Source organism: Schistocerca americana, chromosome 7, assembly GCF_021461395.2.
Source record: "Schistocerca americana isolate TAMUIC-IGC-003095 chromosome 7, iqSchAmer2.1, whole genome shotgun sequence".
NCBI lineage: Eukaryota > Metazoa > Arthropoda > Insecta > Orthoptera > Acrididae > Schistocerca > Schistocerca americana.
Genome location: NC_060125.1, coordinates 471,428,989 through 471,456,009, shown reverse-complemented (window position 1 = coordinate 471,456,009; position 27,021 = coordinate 471,428,989). Strand labels below are relative to the sequence as shown.

Genomic DNA, 27,021 nt, shown 5'->3' with positions numbered 1-27,021 from the left:
CACACCACGAAGATGATGTGCTACGGACGCGAAATTTACCGACAGGAAGAAGATGCTATGATATGCAAATGATTAGCTTTTCAGAGCATTCACACAAGGTTGGCGCCGGTGGCGACACCTACAACGTGCTGACATGAGGAAAGTTTCCAACCGATTTCTCATACACAAACAGCAGTTGACCGGCGTTGCTTGGTGCAACGGTTGTTGTGATACCTCGGGTAAGGAGGAGAAATGCGTACCATCACGTTTCCGACTTTGATAAAGGTCGAATTGAAGCCTATCGCGATTGCGGTTTATCGTATCGCAACACTGCTGCTCGCCTTGGTCGAGATCCAATGACTGTTAACAAAACATGGAATCGGTGGGTTCAGGAGGGTAATACGGAACCCCGTGCTGGATCCCAACGGCCTCGTACCACTAGCAGTCGAGAGGACAGGCATCTTATCCGCATGGCTGTAACGGATCGTGCAGCCACGTCTCAATCCCTGAGTCAACAGATGGGGACGTTTGCAAGACAACAACCATCTGCACGAACAGTTCAACGACGTTTGCAGCAGCACAGACTATCAGCTCTGAGACCTTGGCTGCGGTTACCATTGACGCTGCATCACAGACAGGAGCGCCTGCGATGGTGTACTCAACGACGAACCTGGGTGCACGAATGGCGAAACGTCATTTTCTCCGATAAATCCAGGTTCTGTTTACAGCATCATGATGGTCGCATCTGTGTTTGGCGAAATCGCGGTGAACGCACATTGGAAGCGTGTATTCGTCATCGCCATACTGGCTTATCACCCGGCGTGATGCTATGGATTGCTATTGGTTACACGTCTCGGTCACCTCTTGTTCACATTGACGGCACTTTGAACAGTGGACGTTACATTTCAGATGTGTTACGACCCGTGGCTCTACCCTTCATTCGATCCCTGCGAAACTGTACATTTCAGCAGGATAATGCACGACCGCATGTTGCAGGTACTGTACAGGCCTTTTTGGATACAGAGAATGTTCGACTGCTGCCCTGGCCAGCATATTCTCCAGATCTCTCAGCAATTGAAAACGTCTGGTTAATGGTGGCCGAGCAACTGGCTCGTCACAATACGCCAGTCACTACTCTTGATGAACTGTGATATCGTGTTGAAGCTGCATGGGCAACTGTACCTGTACACGCCATCCAAGCTCTGTTTGACTCAATGCCCGGACGTATCAAGGCCGTTATTACGGCCAGAAGTGGTTGTTCTGGATACTGATTTCTCAGGTTCTATGCACCCAAATTGCGTGAAAATGTAATCACATGTCAGTTGTAGTATAATATATTTGTCCAATGAATACCCGTTTATCATATGCATTTCATCTTGGTGTAGCAATTTTAATGGCCAGTAGTGTAGTTTGTGTGCCCTTATTTCCATTCAGAGAACGTGTGAAATAGGAATGAGTTATTAGGCCCCCCCTGCCCCCAATATTGCGTATATGATAATCTGGATCACTATGACTGTTGGGGAAGTAGGATATTAGTGGTTAACGTCCCGTTGACAACGAGGTCATTAGAGACGAAGCATAAGCTCGGATTAGGGAAAGATGGAGAAGGAAATCGGCCATGCCCTTTGAAAGGAACCATCTCGGCATTTGCCTTAAGCGATTTGGGGAAATCAGGGAAAATCTAAATCAGTATGGCCAGACTCGTGTTTGAACCACAGTCCTCCCGAATGGGAGCCCTGTGTGCTAACCATTGCGCCGCCTTGCTCGATCCACTACGATTGTTGAGCTTTATATGTAACGGGGGGTCATACACACAATCAGTGGATTGTCGTAAAGCGACGAATTTTTGAAATTTTTGTTAATCGTTTCGTTTAAGAGTAACGGTAAGTGAATAAGACGCAAGAGTTTGTTGTAAGTTGCTTTTTTCGCATAGAACCTCCGTAGCAGGCTCTCATCACATCACAGTATGCATTTCGCCGCTGTAGGCATTAGGCTCTAGGTCTGTCTCGCACGTCTTCTTACGGTCACCCCAACGCACTCTACATTGGCATTAATGACAGGACACTCGCAGGAAATTGCTTATCTGGAGCTGTTACGGTGTCATTACGTCGCGGATCACGGCCTCTACGCCCCGAGAAAGGCTTTTCACCCCGCTGAGGTAGATGTGCGTTAGTGCACTGGTCTGCAAAACTTAAGGACGAAGGTTAACTTTCGCATGATGCGACATTGCCAAGTAACATGGGTCGATGAAACTTGGACCATAGATAGCAAGAACTGCCACAGTATAGTATAGTACAATACAGGAGGTAACTGAAACAAATGCGCAATGAGAAGAGCAGAAATGAAAGTTTTATTCAAAGTCAAGGTGATTCATTATGGTCCTCTCGACTTTACGAAAGGCGGGACATCGTTCTTAGTAGTGTGTGTGACCACCACGGACGGCAGCGCGTACTCTGCAACGTGCTGGTATGCTGGGTACAAGGCTGGTAATTACACTACTGGCCATTAAAATTGCCACACCAAGAAGAAATGCATATGATAAACGGGTATTCATTGGACAAATATATTATACTAGAACTGACATGTGATTACATTTTCACGCAGTTTGGGTGCATACATCCTGAGAAATCAGTACAAAAGAACAACCACCTCTGTCCCTAATAACGGCCTTGATACGCCTGGGCATTGAGTCAAACAGAGCTTGGATGGCGTGTACAGGTACAGCTGCTCATGCAGCTTCAACACGATACCACAGTTCGTCAAGAGTAGTGACTGGCGTATTGTGACGAGCCAGTTGCTCGGCCACCATTGACCAGACGTATTTAGTTGGTGAGAGATCTGGAGAATGTGCTGGCCAGGGCAGCAGTCGAACATTTTCTGTATCCAGAAAGGCCCGTACAGTACCTGCAACATGCGGTCGTGCATTATCCTGCTGAAATGTACGGTTTTGCAGGGATCGAATGAAGGGTAGAGCCACGGGTCGTAACACATCTGAAATGTAACGTCCACTGTTCAAAGTGCCGTCAATGCGAACAAGAGGTGACCGAGACGTGTAACCAATGGTACCCCATACCATCACGCCGGGTGATACGCCAGTATGGCAATGACGAATACACGCTTCCAATGTGCGTTCCCCGCGATGTCACCAAACACGGATGCGACCATCATGATGCTGTAAACAGAACCTGGATTCATCCGAAAAAATGAAGTTTTGCCATTCGTGCACCCAGGTTCGTCGTTGAGTACACCATCGCAGGCTCTCCTGTCTGTGATGCAACGTCAAGGGTAACCGCAGCTATGGTGTCCGAGCTGATAGTCCATGCTGCTGCAAACGTCGTTGAACTGTTCGCGCAGATGGTTGTTGTCTTGCAAACGTCCCCATCTGTTGACTCAGGGATCGAGACGTGGCTGCACGATCCGTTACAGCCATGCGGATAAGATGCCTGTCATCTCGACTGCTAGTGACACGAGGCCGTTGGGATTCAGCACGGTGTTTCGTATTACCCTCCTGAACCCACCGATTCCATATTCTGCTAATAGTCATTGGATCTCGAACAACGCGAGCAGCAATGTCGCGATACGATAAACCGCAATCGCGATAGGGTACAATCCGACCTTTATCAAAGTCGGAAACGTGATGGTACGCATTTCTCCTCCTTACACGAGGCATCACAACAACGTTTCACCAGGCAACGCCGGTCAACTGTTGTTTGTGTATGAGAAATCGGTTGGAAACTTTCCTCATGTCAGCACGTTGTAGGTGTCGCCACCGGCGCCAACCTTGTGTGAATGCTCTGAAAAGCTAATCATTTGCATATCACAGCATCTTCTTCCTGTCGGTTAAATTTCGCGTCTGTAGCACGTAATCTTCCTGGTGTAGCAATTTTAATGGCCAATAGTGTAGTTCTTGCGGTATGGCGTTCCTTTCGTCCATCAGCGCGGTTGAAAAATGCTGGATGGTAGTTGGTGCATGTGAGTGTCCTGCAGTAGGCCTCCCCAACGCATCCCAAACGTGCTCGATGGGACTTAAATCACGAAAATTGACACGCCAGTCTATTCGCCGAATATCGTCTCGTTCCAAGTTCTACTTCAGTTATGCCGTTCGATACTGTCGCGCATTGTCATCCATAAAAATGATATCACGGCCGAATGCACGCGCGAAAGGAATACAGCGTCGTTATAACGTTAACTTGTCAGTATATCGGGTTCAAAGTTTTGGAGGTCAGTACGCCCATGCAACATTATGCCTCGCTATGCCATAAAACTTGGACCACCAAAGCGATAGCGTTCGACTGCGCTGGACGTGTCCTCATATGGCAAGAAATGAGAACACGTAAGGCACTCGTGAATGTTGTCGAATATGAGCGTTTTGGTGGTCCAAGAGTTATGGCGTAGTGAGGTATAATGCTGAATGGGAGTGCGGACCTCCAACTCTTTGAACTCCCTCCCCAAGTGCGTTCCGCCCTGACTTCATTTTTATGGCTGGCCACGAGCGATCGCATCCAACGGCGCAGGTGGAAGAGCTCTTTGAACAATTGAGTATTCGGGAATGGACTGCCCTGCCCGTTCTCCCCATTTAAATCTCGTGGATCATGTGTCGTATGCGATGAGGAGACATACTCGAGCAGGTCCACATGCACCAGCGCTTGTCAACCGCGATCGTGAGCGAATGCAACGCTTTACCTCATGAGCGTCTTGCCAACCTTGTGGCCATCTTGGAAGCTCGTTGCAGAGCATCTATTGCTGTGTATGGTGAACATCGCCCTATTAATAAACATGTTCTGCCATTCTGAATACCACCGGCAACGGTCATAAATCACGGTGGTTTCAGTGTAATTATTGTCTTTGAATAAAAGTGTCATTTCTGTTCGTCACACTGCGTACATCTTCCAGTTACCTTCTGTCCTAGACTGAAGCAGTTCTTTCTAGGTAACGTCCAAATTTCATCCAGGTGCGTCACTTGACTTCGACACACCATGCAAAAGTTACTTTCGTCTTTAAGTTTTGCACTCACGTGTATTTCTTCCGTTCTTTGTGGTACTTGTCAACCAGTCCAAATTTCATTTCTGAGATGGCGTAGCTATCAGCTCGTTACGCTACACTCTTCAGGGGCGACAAATTATAATCGTCACATCAGAATTAGGGTAATTACGGATTAACATGCCTTAGAGGCTAGCAATTGTGTTAATTTTGACTCTATTTGATTAGTTATTTTGTGTGTGTTACCAGGACGAACGACACCTACTACACTCATGCTCATAAATGAGGGATAATGCTGTTAAATGGTGAAACAACGCTCTGGTGGGTGGTTTGCGGGTTTAAATCACCTCCGGGTATGACCATGCGGTGCATTTGACCTGCGGTCGTCGCACGGTGGCGCTGGCAGCAGTCCACGTACCCAGAGGTGTGTTGGTGCATGTCAGAGTACGGTGTAACGAGTAAGTGTGCAGGTATTTCCACATGTACTACTGTTGATTGTGTATTGAAAATGGCTCAAAGAACACACATTGATGGCGTTGTGAGGTGTAGAATACTAGGGCGACTGGAGGCTGGTCAAACACAGTGGTCGTAGCACGGGCTTTACGTGTCCAACAAAGTGTGAACTCACGATTATGGCAACGATTCCAGCAGAGAGGAAAAGTGTCCAGGCGCTACAGTACGGGACGTCCACAGTGTACACCACCACAAGAAGACCGATATCTCAACATCAGTGCCGCAGACGGCCACGGAGTACTGCAGGTAGCTTTGCTCGGGACCTGGAACCAGTCACAGGCGACTGAACAGACATGGTTTATTCGCCCGCAAACCTGCAAGGTGCATTCCACTGACCCCTGGTCGTAGGAGAGCCTGTAAAGCCTGGTGTCAAGAACACAGTACATGGTCATTGGAACAGTGGTACCAGGTTATGTTCACGGACGAGTCCAGGTACAGTCTGAACAGTGATTCTCGCCGGATTTTCATCTGGCGTGGACCAGGAACCAGATACCAGCCCCTTAATGTCATTGAAAGGGACCTGTATGGAGGTCGTGTTTTGATGGCATAGGGTGGCATTATGATTGGCGCACGTAAACCCCTGCATGTCTTTGACAGAGGAACTGTAACAGGTCTGGTGTATCGGGACGTCATTTTGACCAGTATGTCCCCCTTTTCAGGGGTGCAGTGGGTCGCACCCTCCTCCTGATGGATGATAACGCACGGTCCCACCGAGTTGCCATCGTGAAGGAGCACCTTGAAACAGAAGATATCAGGTGAATGGAGGGGCCTGCTTGTTCTCCAGCCCTAAACCCCATCGAGCACTTCTGGGATGCTCTCGGTCGACGTATCGCTGCACGTCTTCAAACCCCTACGACACTTCGGGAGCTCCGACATGCACTGGTGCAAGAATGGGAGGGTATACTCCAGCAGCTGCTCGACCACCGACCCAGAGTATGCCAACCCGTTGTGCGGCCTGTGTACGTGTACATGGTGATCACATCCCATATTGATCTCGGGGTACATGCGCAGGAAACAGTGGCGTCTTGTAGCACATGTGTTTCGGGACGGTTTTCTCAACTTATTACCAATACCGTGGACTTACAGATCTATGTCGTGTGTGTTCCTTATGTGCTTATGATATTAGCGCCAGTTTTGTGTAGTGGCACGTTGTGTGGCACCACATTCTGCAATTATCCTTAATTTATGAGCATGACTGTAAATAGACAGTAATGGCGCCCCCGTGTGCCGGTTTGTCTCCTCTTCGGCATTTTTGAAATCGCGTGGTAGCCAGTAGTTCCTCTGCCAGTTCCGACACTGTGATGTTTTGTTTGTGGGGCGCTCAGCTGCGCAGTCATCAGCACCCACACAAACTCTCAATTTCTATACAGTCCAATTTCTACACAGTCCATCCCAGCCACAGTCACGAATGATGATGATGACGATTAAGACAACACAAACACCCAGTCCCCTGGCAGAGAAAATCTCCAACTCGGTTGGGAATCGAGCCCTGGACCCTGTGATCCATTAGACTACGAGCTGCGGACATTTTCGACACCGTTAGCGGTGCTCCGCGCGATAGTATCGAGTGGCGCTGCCGACGCGCTGAGTGGGCACGAGGCATCGAGTGCTGTCTGGCAGTCTCTCGGTGGCACCCCGTCGGTGACCATTATAACAGCAATGTCGAGCGTTGGTGTTCTCTATAGTCCTGGTATTCTCTCAGGTTCTGCAAGACGTGATCGTAATTCTGTAGCCTGGAGTTGGTAAAATGTTTCATTGTTTGTATACCTTAAACGCCGCTTGATATGTTTAGTTGCTTGTCCATAGTAAAGGTACAGGCCACTACAATCCGTCGTTGAGTGGTGCTGTTTTCCGAATGTTCACTGGTGTGTTTGCAGATCGTTGCACCGTTGTTGATGAAGTTGTTAGTGGTGCTCGTAATTTACTGAGTTATGGCTCAGTCACCGTTCACATCGATTTACAAAAACATCTACTTCTACATCTACATGGATACTCTGCAAATCACATTTAAGTGCCTGGCAGAGGATTCATCGAACCACCTTCACAATTCTCTATTATTCCAATCTCGTATAGAGCGCGCAAAGAATGAGCAGCTATATCTTTCCGTACGAGCTCTGATTTCCCTTATTTTATCGTGGTGATCGCTCCTCCCTATGTAGGTCGGCGTCAGCAAAATATTTTCGCATTCCGAGGAGAGAGTTGGTGATTCGAATTTCATGAGAAGATTCCGTCGCAACGAAAAACGCCTTTCTTTTAATGATTTCCAGCCCAAATACTGTACCATTTCTGTGACTCTCTCTCCCATATTTCGCGATTATACAAAACGTGCTGCCTTCCTTTGAATTTTTTCGATGTACTCCGTCAGTTCTATCTGGTAAGGATTCTAAAAGTATTCTAAAAGAGGACGGACAAGCGTAGTGTAGGCAGCCTGCTTAGTATATGTGTTACATTTTCTAAGTGTCCTGCCAATAAAACGCAGTCTTTGGTTAGTCTTCCCCACAACATTTTCTATGTGTTCCTTCCAATTTAAGTTGTTCGTAATTGTAATTCCTAGGTATTTAGTTGAATTTACGGCTTTTAGATTAGACTGATTTATCGTGTAACCGAAGTTTAACGAGTTCCTTTTAGCACTCATGTGGATGACCTCACACTTTTCGTTATTTAATCACAACTGCCACTTTTCTCACCATTGAGATATCTTTTCTAAATCTTTTTGCAGTTTGTTTTGATCTTCTGATGACTTTATTAGTCGATAAACGACAACGTCATCTGCAAACAACCGAAGACGGCTGCTCAGATTGTCTCCCAAATCGTTAATACAGATAAGGAACAGCAAAGGGCCGATAACACTACCTCGGGGAACGCCAGAAATCACTTCTGTTTAACTCGATGACTTTCCGTCAGTTACTACGAACTGTGACCACTCTGACAGGAAATCGCAAATCTAGTCACATAACTGATCAGACCTTCCATAAGCACGCAATTTCACTACGAGCCGCTTGTGTGGTATAGTGTCAGAAGCCTTCCGGAAATCCAGAAATACGGAATCGATCTGAAATCCCTTGTCAATAGCATTTAACAGTTCATGTGAATAAAGAGCATTTGCCTTAAGCGATTTAGGGAAATCACCGAAAACCTAAATCAGGATGGCCGGACGCTGGTTTCAACCGTCGTCCTCCCGAATGCAAGTCCAGTGTGCTAACCACTGCCGTGTGGAGTGGCCGCTCGGTTAGAGGCGCCATGTCACGGATTGCGCGGCCACACTTTTACTGTCTTTGATGCAGAATTGTTTGCGATCTTGCGGGCACTGGAGCACATGAGACATTCTTCCTCTCCTAAATTTCTCGTCTGTTCCGATTCACTCAGTGCCCTTCACTCATTGCAACGTTTGTATCCGGCAGACAAAATTGTCCAGACCATCCAGGATGCCATCCTCCGACTACAGCGACTGGGGAAGGCTGTAGCTTTCTGCTGGGTTCCGGGGCATGTTGGCATTGCTGGGAATGAAAGGGCAGATCTCGCAGCCAAGGAGGCGTGTCTCGCCCCACAAGTATCTCAGTGTGCTATCCCCTTGCACGCACTCACCTCGCTGTTGAGCTCACGGGTCATGCGTCGGTGGGAGGATGAGTGGCTGGAAGTGACTGACAATAAGCTCCGTATAGTCAAGCCCACAACGAGTGTGTGGTGTACTTCCTGTCAGCCCTATCGACGGGACGAGGTTCTCCTCACTCGGCTTCGAATAGGCCACAGCCCTATGACGCACGGCTTCCTGCTCCGGCGAGAGGACCCTCCAATTTGTGGTGCTTGCGGCGTCCAGGTCACTGTGCGCCACGTTTTATTGGATTGCGTTTTATTTTCTGACCAGCGGGTCGCGGCTGACTTGCCAGCGGACCTGCCATCTCTTTTAGGCAACACTCGGACGAATGTGGTTAAAGTTTTAAAGTTCTGTGCCCTGTCAAACGTTTTTACAAAGATTTTAGGGAGAGGATTTTAATTGTCTCACTGTGTGACAAGCTCGCCCATATTTTATGTAAGTTGCCAGCCAATAACAATTTCCTGTGTGACATTCTTGTTGCTATGTTTCCCCTTTCCGTAGGTTTTACTTTCTTAGGTAGCATTTTCCTTCTTTTCCTGCTTTGTTTGAGTGTGTGCTTTAGTTTTTTTAGGTCTGTCCATATTCGTTCCTTTTAATGTGTGTCAGGGCGCTGATGACCTCGATGTTGAGCGCCCATAAGCCCCAACACACCACCACTACCACCACCACCACCACTTTCGCCAGAGGTTCGAGTCCTCCCTCGGACATCGGCGTGTGTGTTGTTCTTAGCATAAGTTAGCTTAGGTAGTGTGTAAGTCAAGGGACCGATGACCGCAGCAGTTTGGTCCCTTAGGAATTCACACGCATTTGAACATTTGTTGGTAACCACTGTGCCACCTCGCTTTGTGATATGTAGTTGTACTAATCCCTGGTTAATCTAGTAGTGGTATATCTCTGTAGTTAGCTAGTTAATCCAAGTTACTCGTTTGACCGTAATTATTGATATGTGTGGGGTCACCAAGAAGTACGATGATTCACACCACCCTGTTGGTCCGATTAGTTAACGGTAAATGTAGCGGCCGGGCTTCGCACACTTGAAAACGTATTGCTGTGCGATGTATGAGGTGCATTCAAGTTCTAAGGCCTCTGATTTTTTTTCTCCGGACTGGAAATAGAAACATGCGCATTGTTTTAAAATGAGGCCGCGTTCATTGTCAATATGTCCCAGAGATGGCAGCACCGTACGGCAGATGGAATTTTACCGCCAGCGGCGAGAATGAGAACTGTTTTAAATACTTAAAATGGCGACGTTTTCCTTACTTGAACAGCGTACAATCATTCGTTTTCTGAATTTGCGTGGTGTGAAACCAATTGAAATTCATCGACAGTTGAAGGAGACATGTGGTGATGGAGTTATGGATGTGTCGAAAGTGCGTTCGTGGGTGCGACAGTTTAATGAAGGCAGAACATCGTGTGACAACAAACCGAAACAACCTCGGGCTTGCACAAGCTGGTCTGACGACATGATCGAGAAAGTGGAGATAATTGTTTTGGGGGATCGCCGAATGACTGTTGAACAGATCGCCTCCAGAGTTGACATTTCTGTGGGTTCTGTGCACACAATCCTGCATTACGACCTGAAAATGTGAAAAGTGTCATCCAGGTGGGTGCCACGAATGCTGACGGACGACCACATGGCTGCCCGTGTGGCATGTTGCCAAGCAATGTTGATGCGCAACGACAGCATGTATGGGACTTTCTTTTCGTCGGTTGTGACAATGGATGAGACGTGGATGCCATTTTTCAATCCAGAAACAAAGCGCCAGTCAGCTCAATGTAAGCACACAGATTCACCGCCACCAAAAAATTTTCGGGTAACCGCCAGTGCTGAAAAAATGATGGTGTCCATGTTCTGGGACAGCGAGGGCGTAATCCTTTACCATTGCGTTCCAAAGGGCGCTACGGTAACAGGTGCATCCTACGAAAATGTTTTGAAGAACAAATTCCTTCCTGCACTGCAACAAAAACGTCCAGGAAGGGCTGCGCGTGTGCTGTTTCACGCACCCGCACATCGAGCTAACGTTACGCAACAGTTTCTTCGTGATAACAATTTGAAGTGATTCCTCATGCTCTCTATTCACCTGACCCGGCTCCTAGTGACTTTTGGCTTTTTCCAACAATGAAAGACACTCTCCGTGGCCGCACATTCACCAGCCGTGCTGCTATTGCCTCAGCGATTTTCCAGTGGTCAAAACAGACTCCTAAAGAAGCCTTCGCCGCTGCCATGGAATCATGGCGTCAGCGTTGTGAAAAATGTGTGCGTCTGCATGGCGATTACGTCGAGAAGTAACGCCAGTTTCATCGATTTCGGGTGATTAGTTAATTGGAAAAAAAAATCGGAGGCCTTAGAACTTGAATGCACCTCGTATTTAGGCAGGCGGCAAGTCCGACCTGTTTCCCTAAGCAGCTTTGTGGGTCTGTTGTGTGGCCGCATTGCCCTGGCGGTGTGTAGTGTCGATATAATAATTATGTGCGGCCCTATCTTAAGGCCTTTACCTCCTGAAGTTACGTGTATCACCTTCACGTTGTGTTACATTTTAAAGTAGACTTAGTGGTCGTATTTGAATAGTATCTTAGCACAGTAGCTTATTTCATTGCCTTCTCGAGGGCCTTCCTCTAAGCTTTGCTGCTAGCTTTCCGGGGCAACTTTGATTATTTTTAACATTATTTAATAACTGCCAGTTAAGTTATTCTTTTTAAAATTTTGTTGGTAAAGTCACTATTTCAGCTTTATTCCTGATTTTGGTGAGCCCGTTATATTTGTAATTTCAGGGGTCGTTCTTAAATAGTACTTTCAAGTATAGTGGACCGAGGGAGGTGGCGCAGTGGTTTGCACACTGGACAAACATTCGGAAGGACGACGGCTCAAACCCACGGCCGGCCATCCTGATTTAGGCTTTCCGTGCTTTTCAAACGGCTCTAAGCACTATGGGACTTAATATCTGAGGTCATCTTTCCCCTGGACTTGGAACTACTTAAACCTAACTAACCGAAGGACATCACACACATCCATGCCCGAGGCAGCATTCGAACCTGCGACCATAGCAGCAGCGCGGTTCCGGGCTGAAGCGCCTAGAACCGTTCGTTCAGAGCGGCCGGCAATCCGTGATTTTCCTAAACCGCTTCAGGCAAATGCCGGGCCGACTTCCTTCCCTAATCCGATGGGACCTCGCTGTTTGGCCCCCTTCCGCAGATCAACCAACCAACCAAGTACAGTGATCATTAGATCGAAGGCGGCTTGCATAATTCTTCCTCTACATATATAGTAACTGTTCTAATTGAAGGAAAGATTTTATTAAATAACCTGAGGTTTCAATGGAAGTGCATTCAAGGGAAAATAAAACTACTGTTGGTGGATTCTTTAATTGCTGTATCGGTTATCAGGTTCTGTTCAAAGGTATCACCGAGACTGGTGTAGTGATTTATGGTGACAGTTTCAGGCTTTGCCAGAGGCATTACGTTAGAGGTTCTACCGTGTCCCATCCTTCGTGAACCGCATGGTGAAGCTCCCCGCATCCCGAACGATAAGTGGACACCACACGCCAGTCACCGTTGAGAGCTTCAACTGTTCTGTCTGATCAAATGAAACTACATGGTTCCAGAGGCCTTCTCAAGCCTCTAACATCTACGGTGTATATAAACAGACTGAATCGACGAATGATAATTTGTACCAAGACGGGGTTTCAAACCCGGGTCTACTGCTCACTAGACAGGTGTGCTAATCACTACGCCACCCTGGCATAGTATTGCAGAGGTGCTCCAACGGAATTGGAATAGCAAGTGAGCAGCAAATGAAACGTGGGGCCCTGCCTGAAACCCAGCCATAGGTGCTTTAATCAACTGAAACGATGTGGGTCCGAGAGACCTTTTCAGATCTCAAACATCTACCTCGAACCACAGTTTCATTTGATTAAAGCACCTGCGCCTTGCGTTCAGGCAGGATCCACATTTTCGTTCTTTCGTGAGCGCTATTCTTTACAGTAGAAATTCCTCTGCAATGTGTTAAAGTTTGGGGGGAATACCAAATGGGTTGAGGTGTGAATGGGAACTTGGATTGAGAAATGAGGAATGCTAGGGTAGTCCGTGTAGCTCTACAAAGGCAGTGTGGCAGAGTGGGGTCGTGATTAGCACGTTTGCCTAGTGAGTAGGAGACCCTGGTTCAAATCCTGGTCTTGTAAAAATTTTCATTCGTCATTTCTGTCTGCAAATGTTCATGGTATCCTGCCTGAATCTTTAATTAATAAATCAGAATCAAATTAACTCATCAAAGTTAATAGTCAGCCCTCCACTCCCATCAAATGACCATATCCCGGTTCTTCAGTGTAGAAGGACTGTCCCTGAATGTAGCTGGTTGTAATGACAGTGAAGTCAGTAGCAGTCACTTTCGCCAATATGGTGTTGTCCGTTAGAAGGTAATGATTTGTGCTTAGTTTGAACAGCCCTTCGAACATGAATACACCAGAGAGACTTCAGAGAAGCAGTGCATTTGAATCATGCACGCACCATACGTCTTTTCTGTCTTCCTTTGCGTCACTCAGTATGTCCCTGGCGTACGCTCTATGAAAAGTACTATTGTAATGCTGATGGCGAGTAGCTCAATTTCGAAATTATCGCTGTGCATTGGTCACAAGTTAATTGTATTATGTGTATTGAAACAGGGGCCTAGAAACGACGGAGAGGCTGCGTCCCGCACCAGCCCTCAGTGGTTCACAACCCCACAACAGGCCACATCAGTCCACCCACCCCACACTGAAACAAGGGTTATTGTGCGGTTCTGCCCCCAGTGGGCCCACCCTTGGAACGTCTTATACCAGACCAGTGTAACCCCAGATGTTTGCATGGTAGAGTAATTATGGTGTACGCGTACGTGGAGACAGTGTTTTGCGCTGCAATCGCCGACATAGTGTAACTGAGGTGGAATGAGGGGAACCAGCCCGCATTCGCCGAGGCAGATGGAGAACCGCCTTGAAAACCATCCACAGGCTTTCCGGTGCACCGGACCTCGACACTAATCCGCCGGGCAGATTCGTGCTGCGGACGGGCACGCCTTCCCGCTCGGGAAGCAGCGCGTTAGACCGCGCGGCTAGGCGGTCGGGCGTTCACAAGTAATTGTCCCATAAGGATGGTGACCTCGGCATTCCATGTTTATGTTCTCCTTTTATCCTTTTCCTTTCTCATTTCTCTACGGCATCGGAACTGTTATATAGGTATTTTTAATGGCAGCTAGTGGCTGGACGTCTGCCCTGACTCCAGCACTGCCCTCTGAGACGGAATCTGTGTACCCTATGTATCTGCGTCTAGTGTAAATCTCACGTTGAAGTGTGACAACGTTTTCTAAATGTCTGTGTATCTGATTGATCGACGTGGGTACTGGCCCAGTATTTACATATAAAAACCACATCCAGTTTGGCCAGTTCGACAGCCCTCTTCGTTAACCCGACGCTGTAACTTCTGTGAAGTTCGGAAGGTAGGGATGAGGTGCTGTGGAAGTAAAACTGTAAGGGGTCATGAGTTGTGCTTGTGTAGCTCAGTCGTTAGAGCATTTTCCGGTGAAAGGCAAAGGCTCTCCGTTCGACTCCTGGTCCAGTACACAGTTATAATCCAGTTATAATCTCCCAGGAAGTTACAACTCCGCTGCAGAGTGATATTTCATTCTGGAAACAATGTACCATAATATGGCGCATTGGATAGCGGGCACATTCACTTCCATTGTGGTCAAATAACTCTGAATGACGAAGGACGATGTGGCACACCACCTCTCTGTGAAAAATAAAAGGGAATTACAAGATAAATGAGCACCTTGGCGCTCGCAGTCCGGAGATGTTTCACAATCGGCACGGTAGTCCAAAAAGTAAAAATCAGTCATGTATCGGCTTTAAACATCTTGCAGGACATTTTGAATACGACAAAGGTCACAGTTTTCTGCGTTCTGTGACTACTCATATCCACTCAAAACATCCCGCCGGACCAAGGAAACAGTGGAAAAGTTGCAGTTATATCCATGTTAACCCAAATGACTTCTTTAGCCACGAGTGTTTGGTGTATCACTAAGACACAGAGAGAAAGTATCGAAACAAGCAGTGGAAACATATGGGTTCACCGCCGTTGATAGTAGCAAAGACCCAACCATCATCTGGCAAGGGGATGCTGAGTGCTTTTTGGGATTGTCATGGTGTGCTACAGCCAACGGCCTTGCCGCAGTGGTCCCACCATTTCCCGTCAGATCACCGAAGTTAAGCACTGTCAGGTTCGGCTAGCACTCTGATGGACGATGTCTGGGTCTGCCGTGTGATGCTGGCAAGCGAGTTGCACTTAGCCTTTGTGAGGCCCATTGAGCAATTACTTGACTGAGAGGGAGCGGCTCCAGTCACGAAAACTGACAACGGCTGGGAGAACGGTACGTTGACCACATGCCCCTCCTTATCCGCATCCACTGACGCGTATCAGCTGAGGATGATACAGTGATCGGTCGGTACCGTTGGACCTTATGAGGCCTGTTAGGACGGATTTTATGGTTTACTATAGATTACGCTCACCATGGGCAAACAGTCGCAGGAGCTTACCAACTAAGTCACCTGACAAGGGTATGGTAGGCTGCCACGGTGAAGCGATACAGGAAGCTGTCGAAGATTCCTGAACAGCTAAAATACAGAGGTGTACAAACCAAATAGAGATCCAACCAGCGTTGGGAAAAATGTGTCGCATTGAACGGCGAATTGAAGGGGAAGGATTAACACTGTGCTGGGAATGTTGTAAACTGAATACTTCTATTAATTTGGCTCAAACTTCCACGGGGGCAGAAAAGTGGTTTAATACTACAGATCTTCAGAGTTAGCAAACTGTCAACTTACACACGTGCTTGAAAGGGCGGCACAAGAATAGAAATGTGGAAAGTCGGTAAGAAATAACCAAGGCATTTAGTAATACTTACGATGCAACTTTGGTAACAGTCTGATGCGCGGCACTGGATGCCCTCTACCTAATACAACTCTCTCTTGGTAGTACGTGGCATTGACCCCATGATTAATAGTAAATATTGCAGACAGTCTTGGTTAACCATCTTATTACTCTGTAAACAGTGAGTGCTAACTTTAAATGATGTCTTCGCAGAAAAATTCATAGAATCATGCTCTGTAGCATAATAGCAGGAGCTTTACTGAAGTGGCTGTAGACGCTGAACTGCACTAGCTGCCTGTGAGACTGGAACTGAGTGTCTGCAATGCATCATGTTTTGTGCCTGTCGGTGGAAGGGTTTCCATTTTTGACACTACAAGGCGAGAGCAGTGTAATCCATGGCTCACAGCGCTCCCTTTGGCGGCTGTCAACACTATCAGTGTATGAGCACGATGAGCAGATGGATGTGGCGCAGAAGCAAAAAGTAGTCCGAATTTGTGAGCGCCATCTGGAGGCTGCTTCTCAGAACCGAGAAGCGCCAGGCGAGTGGTTGCGCCTGTGTGGTGGCGGCCCCTCATGGTTTTTGTTGTGTACTGTGGTGTCACCGACAGACACCACACTTGCTAGGTGGTAGCCTTTAAATCGGCCGCGGTCCGTTAGTATACGTCGGACCCGCGTGTCGCCACTGTCAGTGATTGCAGACCGAGCGCCACCACACGGCAGGTCTAGAGAGACGTTCTAGCACTCGCCCCAGTTGTACAGCCGACTTTGCTAGCGAAGCTACACTGACCAATACGCTCTCATTTGCCGAGACGATAGTTAGCATAGCCTTCAGCTACGTCATTTGCTACGACCTAGCAAAGCGCCATTACCAGTTACTATTGAGCTTATATTAATGTATCAACAAGAGCGATGTTCTGCAATTATGGATTAAAGTTAAGTATTACAGCAACTGCGTCCGTTTTTCTAAGTTCTCATTTCCTTGTAATGTTACAGACTTCGCGCCAGCCTGCGTGAGCTTAAGCGTGTGCCTTTTGGCTTCCTCTCATAGTGACTTGGCTGTCTTGCCAAGTCACAACATGTACCATTTAGCTTGGCACACAACATATTGTCCCAATTTTCATGGTCACAGCTTGACATTTTTGCTGTCACAATTAAATCTTTATGGGCAGCTATTGTACAGTCTTGAACCAGTGGCCAGAGCGAGCAGAATATTACTAATTTTGATCCTTTTCTAGTGTTTATATGTGCGCCAGATCTCTCTCTAGTCTTCTCCGATGGTTGTTTATCAATGTTTGTCTTCCGGCAACCAGGAAAAGAATAACAGCACTTGTTCCTGTTTGAGCGTCATTTGGTAATAACGTCACATAGTTCACGTTTCTGCACTTACGACACACACTTCAGAAAGAAACGAATGCCAAACTAATCTCTGACTATATGTTGGTGTTTGTATACCCGCATCGAAGTCGCGCTACGTTGCATACAAGCTGCAGCAAAGCTCTCAAACGGAAAGTTTTTGGTTACCCCCTGTAATTCAAAAAGTCAATGACAATACATTGACGGCTAAATTAGGTTAAACCAGTTTCTCCGGTGATCAGAGACCACCATGGTCTTGCCGAAACTAAGAAATATCACCACGAAGGGGCGATGAAATTTTCCGAACCCCGGATTAATTATTCCTAATAATTTGAAAGATTACAAAGGCTGCCGAGCTGTTACTTTAAATTTCAAGCCACAGCTGCTAAACGAGGGGCAGTGTCAGGCCGTCCTGCCCTTCGCATAACTGCCGCCACTTCAGTTCCTCCAACTTCTAAGCTGAGGTCATGGTATCGGTGACCGTAACAAATACGGTTGTTCTGGCTTCAGTCATATTTCTTTGAACTTACATGCATCGATTACATGCATCGAGAATAGAAAATAGTGCATTGAGAATGGCTAACCACTAGCCGAAATCTAGATTTGCGTAATAAAATCTAAAAAAAGGACTACTGATTGCTGCACTAAGTTATAAAACATTACTTACAGTTTATCTGTTCAGGCGCGGATTGAGATTACCAGTTCACATCTCGCTTTGCGCCAATATTTTTTTATTTACTTCTTGCTTTCTAAAAGTTTCATTGACTTCCTTATTCATGTACCGGAAGCTTGAACTGGAATATATGGTGTTGCGTGTAAATAAAGAACTCTTTTCGACGATCACTAACAGAGGTAACGTATCTACCAGGAGCGCTCAATATGTGAAGTAACACATTTATTTTCTGAAAGCGGATTGGTTTCATTCAGGATTCTTATACACCATATTATTCCCCCATCTTTTGGCCACGAAACCCTATTTTTCAACATAATCTCCGTTTAATGTGACGGCCTTCCGCCATCTTACTATGACGGCCTGCATCACAATGTTTTAGACATCATATTTCCTGAACTATATGCCGTACGGTCATATAATTTTGCAGGTATGTGCAGCGGTACATGTAGGTATGCAGGTATTGTCCGCAAAACGTCTTGCGAATCGAGATAGTAGAACAGAAGTAATAAATCAAAGAGTGATTTCTTATGTTGTTTTACTGCATGAACAGCGAAAATTGTTTTGGAGGAGAGGGTTGTAGGGAAGCAGCCTACTCACGCCGTAATAAATTCACATCAGTCTTTCCATTGTGTGCCAGCCAGTCCGCTGTAACTAGCTCTGACGACATAAATGTTGCGCAATACTTTAAAAATCAAGTAAATAACCTGAAACGGTTCTAGCATGTCAGGAGTAATACTAAATTAATATGTGTTGAATATCAGTTCGATAACTTTAACCATTTTCGAAATTTGGACGTTTTTCTGTAAAAATCATTGGCGCAACAGAAAAGAGCTAGAGACTTAAAAATTTATATTTAGATTCCTTTTTAATAATAATTTAATAGAAACAGTCTTCTGGATCTCACAAATTAAAATTTTTGTTGAAATTCATAATTTTCTGGTTTTTGTCTTAAAAATTAAAGAAGCAATATAGATTAAGTAGGCTAATAAATAAGGCTAGGATGTTTAGATTTAAGTAGAAGGGAGATCCGCTATAATCATAAAGATGTGAGAAGTTTCAATTGAATAACTATAAAACTATAGCGATAGCGTATCTCCAAAGGGCAAGTTCAGAGCTCGTCTACTGCGTGTAGTGTAATTAAATTAATTCACTCGCCCAAAATAATTGACTTAGCCACGTCAGACTTTTATTATGATTACTTACCTGTGTGCTGAATGCACATTTAAATTGAGAGCTTCATCGGCTGTCAGCAAAGGAAGCAATGATTTATTCAATAATTTAAAATGGCTCTGAGCACTATGGGACTTAACATCCATGGTCATCAGTTTCCTAGAACTTAGAACTACTTAAACCTAACTAACCTAAGGACAACACACAACACCCAGTCATCACGAGGCAGAGAAAATCCCTGACCCCGCCGGGAATCGAACCCGGGAACCCGGGCGTGGAAAGCGAAATCGCACCGCACGACCACGAGCAGCGGTCCTCAATAATTTAATGTGGTGCATTACTAGCCCAGCAGCTAGTCGGGAGAGCCAATTTGATCAGGCGTTCCCTTAGCCGTCCGCACCGCGGCTTTATATATAAGAAGGCTGCGCGAGGAAGGAAGGCCCCAGTTCTTTCCAGACGCTGAATAGCACACAATCTGTGTCGGGAGTCGCATCGCGTCGTGTCGGTATCATTGCTATAAACAGCCTCTGATGCCATATTAAGTTACTCGGGATACGCGTAACCATGAAATCGTGTTCGAGAGAAGTGTTAATTCTGGGATGACTTTAATTATCTATCTTCAGTTTGCGTATGTCGTATTTTCACGTGCCGCCGCGGGACAGACATTCTACATTTATTTAGCGTGGCGTTTGATGAACCTAATCATCAAATTATGGCGAGCATTCATTTAAACATTTAATTTGGAAGTTATAGTTGCATCAGCGCATTAGACTCTGAACTGCTCTGTTAGTCAGATTGTGAGGATTCTTTTTTTTTCATCTGTGACTTTCATAATACAGAGAACTTTTTTACACGATCGTTTTTGATTATGAATCCCAGAGAATCTCCTAATTCCTCAGAGCTATAAGCTGTAGCTAAAAGTGTATTTCTCAGATGAAGTGGGCACTAGGAATTCTAATTACAGGTTTCACGTTTTGCTAATCACTTTCTGGTTGCCAAAATTGTAGTTAGAGAGCCAGTGTTGAGAAAGGCAAAACAACAGCATAAATAATAGGAACATTTATAATAATAATATTTTCCACTCGCCGCCCCACATATGGTAAAACGGCAGGGAATTGCATCTTTTCTACATTACAAAACAATTTATATTTCATTTTAAACAAACAATATTTTCCACCCGCCGCCCCACAGGTGGTGAACAATCGGGGTCTGTTAACGAGAAAAAGTTTCGAAATTGTTAAAAAGCTTTTGCGTAAAGTCTGTTGGTTTTCGGTAAGTCCCTGCATCATGCTCGCGTGGTACCACTCTGCTAGTCGACGTCGGAGTCGATGTCTTGCTGAATCAGTAACCCCCCTATCATCCACGTACTGCTTCCCAAGGAGTGCGTCCTTTCTCGGGCCAAACGGATGGAAGTCGGAAGATGCGCGATCCGAGCTGTTGAGTAGATGAGGAAGAACAGTCCAACAAAGTTTTGTGAGCTCCTTTCGGATGCGCAGCCTAATGTGAGGGATTGAATTGTCATGGAGAAGTTCATTTGCATTTTTGTGGCGCCGAACGCGCTGAAGCCGTTTATTCAGCTTCCTGGGGCTAACACAATACACTTCAGAGTTGATCGTTGCACCATGAGGGAAGACATCAAACAGAATAACCTCTTCAGAGCCGCAGAAAGCCGTCGCCATGACATTACTGGGTGAGGGTGCGGCTTCGAACTTTTTATTTGGGGGTGAAGTGGTGTGGCTCCGCTATGGATTGCCGTTTTGCTTCCGGTTCGAAGTGCTCAATCGATGTTTCATCGCCTGCGACCATGTTCGACAAAAAATTGTTACGGTCAGCCTCGTAACGCGCAAGCAATTCCGCACAGATGATCTTTCGTTGCCCTTTATGATCTTCTGGTAGGCGGCGAGGAATCCAGCGAGCACACACCTGGTGGACGAGTGTATCAGCACTACAAGCAGAGACATCCGATTATGCAGCGAGGTGTTTTTTGTGATCCGTCTATTACTTCGAATGAGAGTTTCCGCACGTTCCATCATTGAAGAAGTCGAAGTTGTGTGACATCAGTAGGGACGCGGAGATTGGACAGGTTTCTTGCGGCCTTATTTCGATGATGGCAGACGCCTCTCCCAACGACTCACCGTGCTTTTGTTCACTGCCAGATTTCAGTAGACATTCTGAAAGTGCATATGGATATCTGCGATGCTCTGATATTTCGCCAAAAGAAACACAATGATAGTTCTCTGCCTGGAACGCACCACCGTTACAAACGCCATTTGAAGGCCACGTATAGCGCTGGAACTCGGAAGTTCGTGAAACTATAGGGGCCGAAACAAGTATATTCCACGCTGTCCCACCAGAATTTCAGCATTTTGCAACCGAAATTGGTGGAGAAGAAAAATAGGTCGCAATACTTATCGAACTCGTATCTTACGCAGGTCCATTCCCGTAAACAAACTTTGCAGTTTGTCCGCTAGATGTAGTTGACAGCTGCCACTGGAGGGCGCAGCTGTCACAACTTTTTTCTTTGTTGTTATTTGAAACCTTTACAAAAGGTAGGCCGGCAGCGGTTCAGATGTACATGTAGGATGAAAACAGGAGACAGACAAATGAATAAGAAATGAAGTCGTTCACGGAAGGCACTGGTCGCACAGGGAAGTGCAGCTCAGTGCAAACACGTAGACAGACGGTTGACCACGTGAACATAGGAGCACTGACAAAGAAACACCATTGCACTAAGACGAAGAGAAACACTAACACAATGATGGCGATCTTCGGCGCTCTATAAACATACTGGTGCACGAAAAAAGTGGGGGGTGGGGGGGGGGGGGTGGGGGGGTGGGCTGCCACAGGGAAATACGGGAGGGTTGGTAGGGAGGGAGGGATGCCACGTGGAGAGAAGATGGGAGTGAGAGGGGAGAAGGTATGGGGGGGTGTGGAAGCTCGGTGAGGGGGGAAGGAGAAGGAGAGAGGAGGGAGGAAGTGAGGAGGTAGTGAAGGGAAAGAGGGTGCCCTGGAGGAAAAACACAGGAGGAGGAAGGGGAGGATTAAATGTGGCAGGAGGGGTAGATAGAGGGGACGAGGGCATCATCCGGGAGAGGAAGTTGGCGGAAGCCATCTTGGGCAAGGGGCTGCTGTCACAAATCACACTGACGATTATGTAGATGAGTGTGAACCAACCACACTTACAACCAAGGTCAGTGTACTTCACGATGTTGAAAATGTCCCCTGTGAGGACTACTTTATAGGCTGCATACGCATCAGCGCACACACTCACACATACACACACACACACACACACACACACACACACACACACACACACACTCGGCAGCGCTCGCTCTTACATAGTAGGTCATGCATCTGCAGAACGGCAAGGGGACCGGAAGCGTACAGCTGAGGGTGTCAGCCGGACTCACCGTGAAGAGGAAGGCCGTGATTATAGAACCCGCCTTCAACGAGCAGCCGCACCAGCTGCGCCGCATCGCGAGGGCCATCCCTGCAACACGACAAGGCGAAATTAAGCTCGTTAATGCCAGCAATATAGACGCTGTAACTACACTACTGGCCATTAAAATTGCTACACCAAGAAGAAATGCAGATGATAAACGGGTATTCATTGGACAAATATATTATACTATAAATGACATGTGATTATATTTTCACGCAATTTGGGTGCATAGATCCTGAGAAATCAGTACCCAGAACAACCACCTCTGCCCGTAATAACGATCTTGGTACGCTTGGGCATTGAGTACAGGTACAGCTGCCCATGCAGCTTCAAAACGATACCACAGTTCATCAAGAGTAGTGACTGGCGTATTCTGACGAGCCAGTTGCTCGGCCACCATTGACCATACGTTTTCAATTGGTGAGAGATCTGTGGAATGTGCTGGCCAGGGAAGCACTCGAACATTTTCTGTATCCAGAAAGGCCCGTACAGGACCTGCAACATGCGGTCTTGCATTATCCTGCCGAAATATAGGGTTTCGCAGGGATCGAATGAAAGGTAGAGCCACGGGTCGTAACACATCTTAAATGTAACGTACACTGTTCAAAGAGCCGTCAGTGCGAACAAGAGATGACCGAGACGTGTAACCAATGGCACCCCGTACCTTCACGCCGGGTGATACGCCAGTGTGGCGATGACAAATACACGGTTCCAATGTGCGTTCACCGCGATGTCGCCAAACACGGATGCGACCATCATGATGCTGTAAACAGAACCAGGATTCATTCGAAAAGATGACGTTTTCCCAATCGTGCACCCAGGTTCGCCTTTGAGTACACCATCGCAGGCGCTCCTGTCTGTGATGCAGCGTCAATGGTAACCGCAGCCATGGTCTCCGAGCTGATGGTCCATGCTGCTGCAAACGTCGTCGAACTGTTCGTGCAGATGGTTGTCGTCTTGCAAAGGTCCCCATTTGTTGACTCCAGGATCGAGACGTGGCTGCACGATCCGTTACAGCCTGTCATCTCGACTGTTAGTGATACGATGCCGTTGGGATCCAGCACGACGTTCCGTATTACCCTCCTGAACCCACCGATTCCATATTCTGCTAACAGTCATTGGATCTCGACCAACGCGAGCAGTGATGTCGCGATACGATAAACCGCCATCGCGATAGGCTACAATCCGACCTTTATCAAAGTCAGAATCCTGTTGGTACATGTTTCTCCTCCTTACACGAGGCATCACAACAACGTTTCACCAGGCAACGCCGGTCAACTGCTGTTTGTGTATGAGAAATCGGTTGGTAACTTTCCTCATGTCAGCACTTTGTAGGTGTCGCCACCGGCGCCAACCTCGTGTGAATGCTCTGGAAAGCTAATCATTTGCATATCACAGCATCTTCTTCCTGTCGGTTAAATTTCGCGTCTGTAGCACGTCATCTAAGTGGTGTAGCAGAGTTAATGGCCAGTAGTGTATCATATTTTATATGTAAAAATTCAGCCTGCGAATGTTTGTGCTCGAAAAACTCGATAACTACTCTGTGGATTGACTTGAAATTTTGACACAACGTTGCATTCGAAGACGCGTGTGTTTTTATACAGCTAAATACGTAATACGAGGGCTATTCAGAAAGTAGCGAACGTCTCCGTCTGATGCCGCCAGGCGCGCGCCGATCGCGTATATTTTGGTATGTGTGTGCTTGGCAGCTCAGTCGGCATCCGTCCGTGACAGCGGGAACGTCTCTGCTCGTCTGGTTTTTTCGATATTCGAATTTGAAATGTGCGCTGCAATCGAAAATCCCACCAGTTGTGAGGTGTGGTCTGTGATACGGTTTTTGTTGGCAAAACACCAAAAACCTATAGAAATTTATCGTGAACTGTGTGAAGTGTACGTAAACAACGTAATGAGGGAATATTATGTCCGGCAATGGTGCATTCGGTTTAAAAATGGCCGTACCAACGTTCCTGATGAAGAGAAGAGTGGACGTCCGAGCATTTTGACTGACGATCTTGTCGCTAAAATTGATGTAACGATTCGTGAAAACCGTCGCTTCACAATAACGGAGCTTTCACTTTCTTTTCCACACGTTTCATGGGCTTTGTTGTTTGAAATTGCCACTCAAAAGCTGGCTACCACAAATTTTGTGCCCGATGGGTGCCCAAAATGCTAACAGAGCACCATAAAGAACAGTGAGTGGGGTCAACGTTGACATTTCTGGAGGCCTACCACAAACATGGTGATTCATCACTGGATCGAATCGTAACCGGTGATGAGACTTGGGTGAAACACGTCAATTGCGAGACAAAATTACAGTTCATGGAGTGCGTGCACACAGGGACCCCCCCCCCCTCCCCCCCACACACACACAAACAAGAAAATGTCTGCAAATCTTGTCAGCAAGGAAGTTGATGGCGACAGTGTTTAGAGATAGGCAAGCTGTGCTTCTTATTGATTTTTTCGAACGTGGAGCAACCATAAATTCTTCCCGGTATTGTCAAACTATGCGCAACCTTAGAAGCACTTCAAAACAAACGCCGAGGAAAGCTGACGTCCAAAATTTTGTTTTTGCACTGCAATTCCCGACCTCACACGGCAAACCGCACTAAACAACCCCTTAATTCATTCAAATGGGAAGTTTTCCCTCATCTGCCCTACAGCCCCGATCTTGCACCAAGCGTCTTTCACTTGTTTCCCAAGATGAAAAACTGGCTTGCAACGCAGCGCTTTGATGACGACGCAGAACTCCAGACGGGCGTGACTCACTGGTTGATGTCTCAGGCGGCAGAATTTTACGACGAAGGTCTTTCAAAGATTGTCCACCGCTATAATAAGTGCCTCAGTGTGTTTGGTGACTATGTGGAATAGTAGTATGTCAGTCGCTCTTTCAGATGTATGTAAAAAAATGTATTTCTTGCACTTAGTTTTTTTTAATGTCAAAACGTTCCCTACTAGAAGAATAGCCCTCTTATATAAAGGGGAAACGTTGTTACCAAATATCTCGAAACGTTCTTAACAGGTTTACTTGAAATTTTTACGCGATATTCTAATGAATATTCGGATAGACATAGGCTACACATTTTAATATACATCGCATCGCAATATTCCCTTTATATCCCGAGATATTAAGACGCAAAGTTGACGCTTGAAACACCCGACATGCGCTGCTAGCGCACGTCCTGAGGCTCAGGCGTGAACCCCATGCCTGCTGGAATGTACGACGTTAATGCAGGATGGCAGCAGACCGTATTATTCGTTTCGGACCCCTTGATGAGTATGGAAGTGTGATTACGTATATCAATCACATCGCGATTACGGGCAGCATGAGGTTCACGCCTGAGCCTCAGGGCGCGCGCTAGCAGCGCATGTCGGGCGTTTCAAGCGTCAACTTCGCGTCTTAATATCTCGGGATGTAATGGGAATATTGCGATGCAATTAACGCCATTGTGTATGTGCTTTGTCATGCTACGGATCGTTGAAGAAAAAACATAGGAGGTCCATTTAAAAAAAACATAAGTTTGTGTTAAAAAACACATATGCTTTCGTTTTAGAATGTTTCCAAATATGTACATTCATGGGTCCCAGCCCTACATTGATACCGGTGAAAGTCGTTTTCCAATAGCTGTTATTGTTCCAGAGATATTTTGGGTGGACAAGATAGCTGGGACACCCTGTATATGAAATAAAAATGTAAATGTGATATATAAAGGGGAAACAGTGTTCCCAAATATTTCGAAACATTCTTGGCAAATTTGCTTAAAATTTAGTAGGATGCTCAAGGAACATTCAGATGGACAATAGGCTGTATATTTTACTATAACTTACACTGATGGAAAGTGTGCACACAAACGAAAGTTGGATGGCGTGTTTCTACATATCAAAGATCATCTAGTCACATAAGAATGGCGCTAGGAGCGCCACTATGAGGATGCAAAGAAGCTTTGCTTTAAGTACACGCTGTAACGGTCGCGAGCGTTAGTTACCCTCGAGACTGGACGTGATGAGTTAGTATTACCCAAGAATGCCTTTAAGGTGACAAAGACGCCATTGATAACACCCCACTGAGTTTGAACGAGGTATTGTAATAACGCTACGAAAATCTGAATGTTGCTCCTGCGATATTGCAGAAAGACTTGGCAGGAATGTAGCCACTGTACATGATTGCCGGCAGCAGTGGTCATGGGAACATACAGTCGCAAGGAGACCGGGCTCTGGTCGCCACGTGGCACCACCGAGAGGGAAGATCACCGCGTTCGGCGTATGGCTCTGCCGCTTCGTAACTGCATCTGCAGCAGCAGTTTGAGCAGCAGTTGGCACCACAGTGGTACAACTAACTGTTACAAATCGGTTACACCAAGGACAGCTCCAAGCCAGACACTCTGTAACTGACACCAAAACTCCACCATCGGCGACTTC

At 46.5% G+C, this 27,021-nt stretch overlaps 1 protein-coding gene across 1 annotated transcript in view; it reads right to left on the bottom strand.

The window, feature by feature from the left end:
• The window catches only part of LOC124623023, a 199,862-nt gene that overhangs the window by 155,431 nt on the left and 17,410 nt on the right, over window positions 1–27,021 (bottom strand). Inside the window, exon 2 of the mRNA XM_047148813.1 lies at window positions 22,574–22,653. Coding sequence (XP_047004769.1) covers window positions 22,574–22,651 — 78 coding nt within the window. The 5' untranslated portion in view covers window positions 22,652–22,653. The remainder of the gene's footprint in view (window positions 1–22,573; window positions 22,654–27,021) is intronic.